The 11,768-nt window shown below is 53.9% G+C and overlaps 4 protein-coding genes across 4 annotated transcripts; 1 reads left to right on the plus strand and 3 right to left on the minus strand.

The window, feature by feature from the left end:
* Window positions 1-673: 673 nt before the first annotated feature.
* COCVIDRAFT_11799 (hypothetical protein) lies at window positions 674-1,354 on the minus strand (the record flags this gene model as incomplete). Its single annotated transcript, XM_014706163.1, has 1 exon — window positions 674-1,354. One exon carries the CDS (start codon window positions 1,352-1,354, stop codon window positions 674-676), a length of 681 nt encoding a protein of 226 aa, XP_014561649.1.
* Window positions 1,355-2,081: 727 nt separating this feature from the next.
* COCVIDRAFT_33378 (hypothetical protein) lies at window positions 2,082-4,799 on the plus strand (the record flags this gene model as incomplete). The annotated part of the gene is made up of 4 exons (XM_014706285.1): window positions 2,082-2,095; window positions 2,201-2,341; window positions 2,459-3,037; window positions 3,095-4,799. The coding sequence occupies 4 exons, from the start codon at window positions 2,082-2,084 to the stop codon at window positions 4,797-4,799; spliced, it is 2,439 nt and encodes an 812-aa protein (XP_014561771.1).
* A 5,104-nt stretch (window positions 4,800-9,903) lies between these two features.
* On the minus strand, window positions 9,904-10,071 carry COCVIDRAFT_85797 (hypothetical protein; the record flags this gene model as incomplete). Its single annotated transcript, XM_014706286.1, has 1 exon — window positions 9,904-10,071. A coding segment is annotated over one exon (168 nt), but the record flags the coding sequence as incomplete, so codon positions are not given.
* Window positions 10,072-10,579: 508 nt separating this feature from the next.
* On the minus strand, window positions 10,580-11,715 carry COCVIDRAFT_11801 (hypothetical protein; the record flags this gene model as incomplete). Its single annotated transcript, XM_014706164.1, has 2 exons — window positions 10,580-11,488; window positions 11,542-11,715. The coding sequence occupies 2 exons, from the start codon at window positions 11,713-11,715 to the stop codon at window positions 10,580-10,582; spliced, it is 1,083 nt and encodes a 360-aa protein (XP_014561650.1).
* Window positions 11,716-11,768: the final 53 nt, after the last annotated feature.

The following is an 11,768-nucleotide window of genomic DNA, read 5'->3' on the forward strand; positions in this document are numbered from 1 at the left end:
ATACGCGTTGCGACGGCATCTACTCGTCTGGGCGGAAATGGATCGGCAAGTGTGGCGTCGAGTGTGGCGAGTGTGGCGAGTAGGTAAGTGGGTCTGTGCCACAGCGAGAGTTCGGTGGGGTTGGGGCCAATCAGAAGCATGCACATGCCACGGCAGGGCGGGAACATTGCGAAAGGGATTGAGGCGCAGAGCTGCAAAGCAGAAAGCAGAAAGCAGCGTAAGTGGTGGGACATGTCCCGTTGTCGATCAGTATGCTGCAACAAGACAGTTTGCCACAATTATTTTTGTTTGTGCATTAAGGTCTAGAAATGGGGACATAGGATTACCACGACCTACTGCAGGTGCCGAATGACTAGATGGAAAGGCGAGCGATTGGCCTGGTAGTGTCAGCATAAGATGCAATGACCAACCGGGACGGGCGGTGGGTGTAACCGCAGGACAGAGTGACGTTTGATTGCTGGGATGGTCAGAAATTTTGAGCCTTCTGGGGCCTGGCAAGGGCCCAGGGAAGCCAAAGGGCCGAGCGGCGGCGCGATGACGACATGGGGGGGGGATGGCGGATGGGCTTTTTTTTATGATGGACGGAGGGCACAGGAGTTGTCGTCTCGGGCAAACGCTCACTAAAGCACAGTCGTTAATCTCGGGTTGACAGGTGATGGGACAACGTTCAGGATTAAGGTGAATCCGAGTAGGCGGGTAGCGGGCAGGCAGCGAGGCTGGCTAAGGGCAAGCGAGAGGGCGCCAACGGCCGGCTGTGGGATTGGTGGGTGGGCACAGGACAGGCCGATGGGGTGGGCAGGCAGGCATAGCGACGAGGCGAATTGGCGGGGTGGAACCTCGTCTCCGATCCGGCGCACAAACGCAGGGGAGTGCTGGCGGCAGCAGCAATAGCAGCATGGGAGAGAGAGGGGGGGGATGTGTACATGGACAGGCAAGACAAGCGGACAGACAGAGTAAGTAGTGTGTCGTCGGTCTGCGTCTGTCGCGTGGAGTGGGAGCGAGTGCAGTGCAGCGGACCAGGGCCGTCAGCGCAGCCAGCAGTAGCACAAGCAGCCAGAGCCAGCATCGCATCGGTCGACGAGTGGAAACGGGGCCCTGGCCGGCATATGTCATTTCGCATTGAGGAGCCAACGCACACGGTAGGCGCCATGCGATTGCCTGGCGACCAAGGGGGCATAGCGCGCGAGCGGAGGGCTTTGTCAACGAGTAAATTACGGCAATGCACACGGAAGGGCTTGGTGAAGCCACCATGGGGGCCCCGTGCGCCGCGGGCTGGATGTTGGCTGGACGAGGGGGGGGTGTAGTAGTGTAGTGTGTAGTGTAGTATGGGCATCCGACTACTACTACAGTACATCGAGTACCATGCCGTCGGTCAGAGGCAAGCAACATGCTCCGGCGGCCCTTGTGCGGGATGGCGACAGCTGCAGCGCAAATCGGGGCCGGATGCGGTACAGCACGACTGGAGGGCGGCTCGCGTCTGCCGTAGGGCCGTGGCTGTGCAGGCGGCCGGCTCTGCGCTTGTGTGCTTGTGCGTAGTGCTGGGGAGCGCATCTGTCGGCTGGGCCCATGTCGCGCCGCACAGGTGGAGCAGCAGCAGTAGCAGCATCAGCTTCCGGCCTAGCAGCAGCTAGCTGGGGCAGCGTTAGAACAGGCCCGCAGGGACCATGTGAATGTGTGGATGTGCATGTGTGTGTGTGTGTGTGTGTGTGTGTGTGTGCCTAGACCCGATGCTCCACCCTTGCCCACGCGCGGCCCTCGAAGCAATTCCGTCAAGGCCATGGTGGATGCGCAGGTCGCTAGCTAAAAAGACGTCTGACCACCGGCCCTGGACGTCGGCCTGTGGCTTGACTCTCCCAGGCTCGCCTTTCTCGTGGCAGCTGCTCTCTGTTTCATCAACCCAAGATCCGCTTCCTACGTTGCTGCTGCTTCCCTCGCTCCCTCACCTCCCTCACCTCCTCCCTTCCTCCCAGCCTCAACATCCCCCCGCCTCCCCACTTCCACCAACAACCCAAACACTGCCCGTCAACCAGATGCTCCCCGAATCTCCATCCTGCTAATCGCCCGAGTGAAAGCCCGATGCCATGTTTCGAAATCGGTACGTCACGCCCGCCGCCATGCCCAAGCTCGCATGTGATTTGCGCGCGTCGCGTTCGAACACTGTCTTTGCAACCACCTGCTGACTGCCCACCCCCCGCTCCAGACTGAACAGCCAGAAGCCCGATGGGAAACTGCTAGAGGACTTCAAGGCAAACTTCCCCCACATCCAGCAGCGCTCCCATTCTCTCGCTGCGCCGCCAGGCCACTCGCTCGCCGATGTCTTGGACATTGCAAACCCCTCCCGGTACGTCTTCCCCGACATGGCATTTCCGATCCGTCGGGACGCATTTGCGCGCAACCACCGACATGTCAATGTCAACCAAGTCATGCACCAACCTGCTAACTTTGATGCCCGCGACAGCCAGCCCGACAGCCATGAGGACATCAAGGACCAGGACCCCACGCCGCGAGGCAACAATGAGCCCTGGAGGTTTACGCCCTCGCTGCTCGACCCAAACAGCTTTGCCTTTACCTCCTTTGCAAATCAGCCGCCTGGCTACTACACCCCGACGCCGGGTGGAACCAACACGCTCTACCACAGCCAGGCTGGCGACCTGCACACGCCTGGCTTCAGCTTCGGCTTAGGCACCCCACTATCGCTGCCCACTTCGGAAGGCGGAGTTCACGCCGGCCAGATCGCACCTACTGCGCACCTGCACGGCTTCAACCACCATGCGCTCGGCTCTCACCATTTCCAAAATGCCAATCCCTTTGGCATGCAGCCGCAGCATTCGCAGTCGTTTGCGCCCCACCAATTCACCCACCAGCCTTCGGCTTTTGACCAGCGCCCCATGGTGCAAAACCATGAGAATTCTCCCATGGACAACATGGTGCCAGAAGTCGAGATGCAAGAGCAATCGCCTCTCATAGGCTTCGCACCCCATTCATACGACAGCATAGCATCTGCAGTCCAATCTGCACCCCCACCACCCAATCAAAAGTGAGTTTGCAAAACACGTGTCATTTTTTTTTGCGCAATACCAACTAATCTGGATAGCTTCCGATACCACGTCACTCTGAATGCGCCAACAGCTATGGTCAAGCAGCCAGACGAGGTTCCGGTGACGTATTTGAACAAGGGACAAGCTTACTCCATCTCCTTGGTCGATACGGCTCCACTCCAGGTCCCTTCGCCATCTCTCAAGTACAGGACCTTTATTCGCATTTCATTCGAGGACGAGCAACAGCGCCAGCGACCTGCGTCTTGCTGGCAACTATGGAAAGAAGGCCGAGGCACAAACGAAGCCCACCAGCGCGGCGGACGGCTGCAAGCCGTTGAATTTGTTGACCCGAGCCAAGTTGGCGGCGGCGAGGTCCAAGGCCGACCCAGGGTAGAGCTGGAATCATCCTCGTTTGACGGCTTCGTGGTAACATGGACGCCCGTTCCCAACGCTTCGCCCGAGTGTTCCTTGGCTGTGCGCTTCAACTTCCTTTCTACCGACTTTAGCCATTCCAAAGGTGTCAAGGGCATCCCAGTTCGACTTTGCGCAAAGACAGAGCTGATCACCGAGACCGCTGGAGCATCGCCTCAGCGATCAGAAGCTGAGCTCTGCTACTGCAAGGTTAAGCTCTTCCGAGACCACGGCGCCGAGCGGAAACTGTCCAACGATGTTGCGCACGTCAAGAAGACGATCGACAAGCTCAAGCAGCAGATTGCGCAAGTCGAATCTGGCATGAAGGACTTTGGCAAGCGGAAGCGCAGTGGTTCAATTTCCAAAGGCACCATGAGCCAAAGACCAGGCAAGGTGCCCAAGCATAAGCGGACTTGGTCCATGTCTTCGACAAGCGACAACCAAGGAGCTCGCGCGCCAGCTGAAGAAGATCTTCATATCAAACTGGCGTCTTTGCAGGACATGTTCAGCTCGACCCGACCTGTCAGCGTTCTCTACCTCAAGGGAGACGCACAGGATGACCCAGATCTGCATCCAGTTGTCTTGGGCGCATCATCCCACGATCTCTCCAAGCTGGACACCAACGTGGATGCACAAATGTGGGATGGACACGATCCGCAGACATCGACTTCGTCGGTGGTATCCCCAACCCCCAGCTCACAATCTCTGCAATCAGAGAAACGTCGCGCCTCTTCCTTCCAACGCCCGCAGCCCTTCCAACCGCCCTCGCGCATGTCTTCAAACGAGTGGCGAAATCTTCCGCAAACCGCTACAGGCGATCTCAAGGGCATGGTCAATATGCACGGAGGCGCAGACGTCCCAACCAAAGTCCAACGACCGTATTCCGACGATCACGCGCTTTCTGGATGGATCGAAGCTCTTGGCGTTGACCAGACGTACCAGCCACCACCAGAGCCCTTGCTCAAGCCAGTTGCGTGCTTTTTCGTGCAGCCCAGGCTTGCCGGACGCCAACCAGAGGACAACTATTTCCGCGCCGTATACCTTATGGATCGCACTGTCAAGGAGCTCGTCACTGGCATTGCAATGAAGCTCAAGATTGAGCCTAGCAAGGTGACACGGACCATCCGCGTTAACCAGAAAGGACTACAAATCTTAATGGACGATGATGCAGTCAGCAAGATACCGGAGCAACAGGACATGACGGCTGAATTCCACGAAATCGGCACGCCTCCGGCGCATTCGATGAAGCGCGAGTGGGACGCCGGCCCTACAGACATTCAGGTCGATGGAGATATCAGCGTCACCGAAAACGTCCATTCGACTGGCTACGAACTACGCCTTCTCTTTTAGGCTTTCTCTGCCTGTCACTGAGTAAGGCGCCGTTCTTTTTCACCTTGATACCCTGTTTTTTTCCGGCAACCGACCGACCGTAATGACCCGTACCATTCGTCTCTTGGAGTCTCGCATCGCATGACACGAGTCGCCATGGCTTTTTTGCTTCTTTTTTCTCTATTGCTTCACACAACTCGACCGTTTGGCATGTCGCGCTCTTGGTCAAGCGACGCGCTTGAGTTGAGCGATTGCCTCTATTTCATGTGTCCTATACCTTTCTATTCTTCTTTTCGGTGCGACGACGATACCCATTATACCATTACCATTCCAACTTTCCCAGAGGTTAAGATTGCAAATCGACGATCTGTTACGAACATATGGCGAGATACACATACGCAGTACGAGGAGGGCGCGTTGGGGGTTGTAATTTTTTTTCTCTTTCTCTCTCTCTCTCTCTCTCACACACAGACAACAAGCATGGGCAACTTCGTTTTCCACAGTGCACATACCCAGATTACCCTGGAAGCCTAATCAAAGTCTTTTCGCTCCTTGAACTGTCGCAACATGTCCGATTTTCTTTCCTTTTCAGTCAAATTTTCAAATCATCCATGTCTTAAAATGCACGATGTGCGACCGAAGCTGGACCGGATGCTACGCACGTACGTACTCCACTAACATTATGACATAGTGACATTCTTTTTACTCCACGAAGCATTTTCTACCCGAGCAAGTGTCCGTATCACGATTTATCCATAAATGTCACTTCGCATGCTCTCGACGCCTTGGCGCCCTCTAAACCTTGACGCGCTACCACCAACCCCGGAAATTAAGCCATGTACGGGCGCTTGCTGAGCTGAGAGGTAGAAGAAAGCACCTTTGCATCGCCAGCTCTGGCATTATCAGCTTCAAGGGGAGCAAGGGCGTTCATAATGGGCATCATATTCGCAAATGCATGAGGAAATGGCCATCGGAAACAGGCATATCGCATCCTTCTACGCTCAAGTGGGGGCCCCTGAAAGTAAGAAATTGAGGGGGGGCTGGCGGGTAGTGTGGGTAGAGTAGCCGATGCCGCCAAAAACACGTTCCGGCCCTAAGGATGGCGCGCCCGAAACTTGATGTCATACTGCAGCAAGCCGCTCACGAATCACGACGACGACACACGTGAGCCCGAAGAGACGAACCGAAGGAGCAGGGAGTGGAGGATGCGCTGGCAATTACAGAACAGGTGTCGAGTAAGAACGGGCCGATTGAACCTGGTAGGCGGTCTTGTTGCCGAGTCGTCTCCTCACTTATCGTACACTTGAAACATGTGCGCATCCTACCGATTGTCGCTTGCGTCAAATCCACAGCCTTACCATCGCAGTTTATGGTTGTTTATGCGAGCGCTCATGCACGGGTGGTCTGATGGTATACACACGGATCGCGGCACACGGCACCCATGCTTAACGATTTTATGGGGATGCACAGGCTATGAAGGTCTAGGTACACACCTAGAACCAGACTATCCGAATAACCGTTGCTCGGCATTCCTGTGAACCCATGCTTTAACATTAGTAGGGAGCAAACGTGCACGAGGGCCTCGAGCGCATTCCCTTGAGCATTGTTCTTTTTTTTTTCCTATCGTTTTGCCACAGGGCTCTGAAAACAGAACAGGACGCCAAATCCGAGGCGGCGTACATGTCATGTGTGCAAAGCCTGCTGGTGCTAGTCGAACCGATAGTGAGTACACGAAGATCCAATAGAATGGCGCGGTGTGTTGGTTGACGACGCTCCCGTTCAAAAAGCAGCCTGGTAACGTTGTAGTAAAGTCTACATTACATATGTAAGTGTATAAGGTTATGCATGAGCCAATGAGCGGGCAATGGTCTAGTCGGAGATCGACACGTTGTGTAATCTAGCGAGTCTGGCAAGTGGCGAGGTAATGTGGCTGGACCCTCGCCTTCGCCACAACGGCTCGCGAACGCTGGACTGTGCCACACTACTCTATCTCTATGCGGTACGCTTGTCATATGCAGGTCGGTCACACGCTCTGAGTCAGAGATCAGAATTGCCTCTCGCACTCGAATGACGCATGACGTTAGCACGACTTTTCGCCACTCAAAATATGGCATTTGGATAACGTAGGTGTACCGAGGCGAGGGTACGATAAGATGATGCCGCACCGCCACACTAAGACGTACCCCTCGCAGACGATCTTCATCACCTCGCATGTCAGAGTGGGTGCCTCACTCTGGGAGCAAAAGAACCCCAGTAGAATGACCGAGGGATCAACTTATTGTCGAGTTCTAGACTGGTTGCATCCCCCCGCTGCTACGGTACCGTAGTAATGAAGCGTGTCAGCCGTAGTCTGCAGATCGTAGTGTGCACTGGGTGTAGATTGGGCTTAATTGAACAGACTACGGCCGTTGATCAAACGGAACGATTTGCCATGCAAATGGCTCGGTCCAAAAAAAACACTAAACTACATACTAGTAACATTTGTAGACTTTGTTCGTGCCCAGACGTCGATTGGACTGCATTTTTATCTCTCTCTCTCTCAAGCTTGAAACGCGGCCTTTATCAGCCATTAGTTTAGTGCATTTTTTTGTGAGGGTGACACATGGTACGTAGCGGGCGGCGGCGGGCTGAGATTGACGGCTTATTCCACACCCTAAGCTAAAACAAGTCATGGGAAAATGTTTGTCTTTGACGTGGAGATTAGGCTCTATCTCGTGCTTGTTTTTGGTGGATCTTGGGGCTCCGGCGCGAATGAGTCAGGTTATTAGTTAGGACCTTTAGCAGAAGGTTACTATGAGCTGGGTAAAACGGAGACCGCTTGAAGGGGGGGAAGCTATTTGTTGACTAGTATGAAATAGATGATGATGCAAGACAGGGCCGGCACGATTACCGATCCCAGAAGCCAATAACCCGCGCTTCGCGAGCTCATCAAAAGGGTTTTTTAGACAAAACGCCAGTTGGTGTGAGGTTTGGGAGAGAGGAAATATTGGGGGGTTTTTTTAACCACCGGCGTACCATAGCCTCGGAGAACCGGGGTTTTCCCTTTACTTTTTTTGTTTATTTTAACCCAAACAAGTAAAAAGTCCAACTTTCCCTAACCGTTTCGCGTGTAGAGAGCGAGAGAGGGAGGGAAATCGAGCCTAAGGGAAAAAAAAGGCGACGAGCTGAGAGCGGCCCCAAATCCCCACTCGCTTTCGCGCGCTTCTTGCTTTCCCCCCTCCCCCTCCCTTGTTTGTTTTTTTTTCCGCGAAGGCCACGCCCTCGGAGACAAGGGGGGGAGGGGGGCGCCGCACGTGGACGCGGTGGATATGTATCCAATTACGGCAAATCCAGAATATGTGCATATGATCACGTCGACGGGCAGAATCTTTTTCTTTCAGCTTCTTGGGTGAAGAAGGCGGGGATAGTAAACAAAAAAATCCTAGCAAGATGATGACTTCATACTACGTTGCGGTCAAGCAAAGAAACCCCCCCCCCCAGATCACACACCTCGTAAGAAAAAAAAACAGTGGTTCAGATTGGGAGGAGGAGGAAGAGGAAGAGGCCCGACTGGGGGAGGACAAGCGCAAGCATGCATCCCCCGATGAGCGGGCGATCTGCCTATTTTCCCTTTGCTATTGCCAGCCAAACAAGAAAATTCCCCACAAAATGCGACAAAGGGCTCGCTTCCCGATGCCTGGTACCTGTTTCCTCTCTCTCTCTGCGCATGCGTGTGTTGTTAAGGCAAGTAATCAAGCCAGGCTTCGGGGGCCCGATCGGCACGCATCTCCGTTTCCCCCCCCCTCCCCCCCTTCCCACCAAAAGATTACAGATTGGCGTGTATACACACGATTGCACAACACATACGCGCCGCTTTCTATAACCCTTTATTGAAAAAAAACATGTCTCTTTTCCCTTTCGAAATGACTTTCCACACACGGCGCGCGATTGTGCAAGCAAAAAAACGGGCAGGCAAGGCGAGCGCGCGCAATCGTGGCTTTTTTTTTTGCATTGCATTGCAGATTGCGCCTTGAGCACAGCGAATCAGCGACCGCGAGTTGCGATCAGCCGCCAATGCAATGTAGTGTGGCTGGAATACTGCCGGTTGGGCGATTGGGAAGGGCGGGGCGCCGGGCGCTGGGTGTAGTATGGAAGGAATGTTATGGCGCGCCTTCCTTCCTTCCTTTCCCCTTCCCCTCTTCTGCCTCGCATGTAAGTACCTAAGGATGGGCGAGGAAAGGAGATGCGTCATGTTAGGGAAGTACATGGGGTGTATGCAAGTAAGCAAGCAAGCAAGCAAGCAAGCAAGCAAGCAAATGAGGGTAAAGATGCGTAAAAGAGTCAAGTACTGCTAATATCTGCATGGCCATATCCGCTTGCTTGTGCTTGGGTTGGGGTGAGAGAGCGGGCACGTCTTTTGCTTGGCCTATTGGCCCATTTTTTTTTCTGAATTTCCCCGATAGGTTGTGTTTTGATAAAAAAGAACCCCCGCACTTGCACTTGGGTGATAATGGCATCAGACTGCAAGTAAGTAAGTAGTGTCCCCCAAGACTAGGCTTGTTTTACTGCAAGGGTTTGCATGGTGTTGGAGTTCAGGCGCTTAGTGTATTTACATGTACATGTACAAACTATACCCTTTTTTTCTTCAGAGTATCAGTAATCAGAATAATCCAAATTTTCCATACGAGGGCTGAGGAGAGAATGGACCTTCTCGCAATGAGAACCGGAATAGGATATTTGGTAACACAAAAGTCCAAAGCACACCTTGCAAGTTCCGTATAAGTCTATGCGCGACCAAAAAAGATGATAGCACTGGCCAGCGCCCCGGTGCCCCCCGCCATGACACTTTTCTATGTGTTCATTCAACTTTCCCTCTTTCCCTTTTCGGCCAAAAGCCCCAGCCAGGACGGGGGGAAAGAATCAACAACAATATGGAACCCCATGTTGCTCTCTCCTCTAAAGCGCATGCGCGGATCAAGCATAGTCTGGTTTACGCGACCTGGTCAAATACGTATAATTCCTTCGGCATATATGGCCTAAAAAGAATGTAAGAAAAGTCCATAGTTGCAACCCGCCCGCCCGCACGCACCCCGTGATGCAAAAGATGCGTATCCGTATTTCTGCTAGTTATATGTACAAGGTACAATCAGTTACTCCTTCCGTACCCTGTTGTCCGACGCGCGGGGCGGAGGACGCAGACGCGCGCGCATGCGCCCAAATGAGGGAACCCTTTATTCCCTTGTTCCTTGCTAGGTCCCGGTGACACCGACGTGTCGGGGGTCCGAAGCATTGGTTTCGGGAGGGGGGGGGGCGGGAAGTGAGAGAGAGTGAGTGAGATACATCGGGAAGGGATGATGGGAGAGGCGTCAATGGGGGACTATAGGCTTGGGAATCATTGATTTGCGGGTATTTTTTTATTGGTTTTTTTGCACAAAAGAGGCATGTGGGCCGTGTCAAAGTATGGAAGTGGAAGGAAGGGATCCCCAGCCCCAATGTATTGAAGTGCGGGAGCGAAGAAGCGAAAAAGAAAAGAAGAACATGGGGGGAGAACGCCGCCGACGCGGGTTGGGCAATGCGGATGTGGATGCATGGGGGGGGGGGAAAAGGAGGTTAGGAGGTTGGCTTTGCACCGCCACAGCTGAGGTTGGAAAGGGAAAATGGGAGTTAGTGAGTTGGCTTGATTCCATTGCCCAGTATATTGGGAAGAGTAGTAAAAAAACATTGATCCAAGAGTTATCATTGTTAATATTGGTGTTCTGAACCCCCTTCCCCCCCTTTTTTTTTCTTTCCTTTGGTTCTCCATCTTTCCCAAACAACCTTCTTCAATCATCTAGTTCCCGTCCAAAATCTATCAAACGCAACTTGTTTGCATCTTTGGGATGGAACTGGGCAATCTTTGCTCGGACCAGGAACCGGGAGGCCGCGGAATCTCTCTGGAGCTGAACATAGGCTTTGCCTGCCCCCGGACCCATGAGCGTAGCAAAGAGATCGCCTATTAGTTTCCGCATTTCCGCGTCAGCTGCTTCCGCCTCGGTGGGCGGTGGCTCTTCCTCGTGGTCATCGTCATCTTGATCGGCAGCCGGCTTGGTGGGCCCCCAGATCTGGTCGATTCGGCGCTGTCGAGTCTTGTCTGATGGAGGCTTCTTGGAGGATTTTGCTCGCCCTTTTTTGGTGAAGCCCGCGGCTAGGGTGTCGTCGTCTACGTCAAACATGTCGCCTACGACTGGCCCGCCCAGTTCTTCAGCTGCGAGCATGGTAGAGAGGTAGTCATTGATGAAGTCATTCATCGCTTCACCTAGACGCTGCATTTCCGCGTCGGAATGCTCTTTCTGCGCGCGTTTGGCAGCAATCAGTTCACGTGCAAGCTGGGCAGGCGTCTTTTGCGAGCGGTCTTGGTGCTGGGAGCGTAGCCGCTGGATACGATCTTCCATGGACTGCGTGAGGCGGTTGGCATCGTGCAGATTAGCTTCTTCGCGACGGAGAGCTGTCTCTTTTGCAAGTAACTGGGACTGCGTGCTGGCAATGGCTTCCTTGGTTCCCCGTACGTTCTGCTGGATGCTACGGGCGGCTAACAGCGCTGGCAGAAGTGATCCTTGAGGAGGCAGATATGTCGCAGTCGGCTTCAAGCGTTTATATGCATCTTTGACTGCCATGAGTTGTTGCAACTTCTCATGAGGATCTTCTGATGCATAGGCTATGCTGTCTATGTCAAGATTGGATTGAGACCGCAACTGTGGTCCGTTTAGCAATGCTCGACGAGACCGTGGCTGCAGTCTCTTCTTACCTGGTCCAGCGCTGCCTGTTGTTCCTGTACGCGTGCCTGCAGCTCCTTCACCGTCTGTGCCAGGCGAATTTCCGTGTCAGACGCGTCGAAATCGACAGCGTCGTCGTGCAGATTACGTGCCTCCTGGGCATACTCTCGTATCCGCTGGATAGCCTGATCCGGTGCCTGTGCCATATCTCTTTTACAACGCGGTTGGTGTGATGTGTGGTGGTCGCGCAGCTTCGCTA

Source organism: Bipolaris victoriae (assembly GCF_000527765.1).
Source record: "Bipolaris victoriae FI3 unplaced genomic scaffold scaffold_4, whole genome shotgun sequence".
NCBI lineage: Eukaryota > Fungi > Ascomycota > Dothideomycetes > Pleosporales > Pleosporaceae > Bipolaris > Bipolaris victoriae.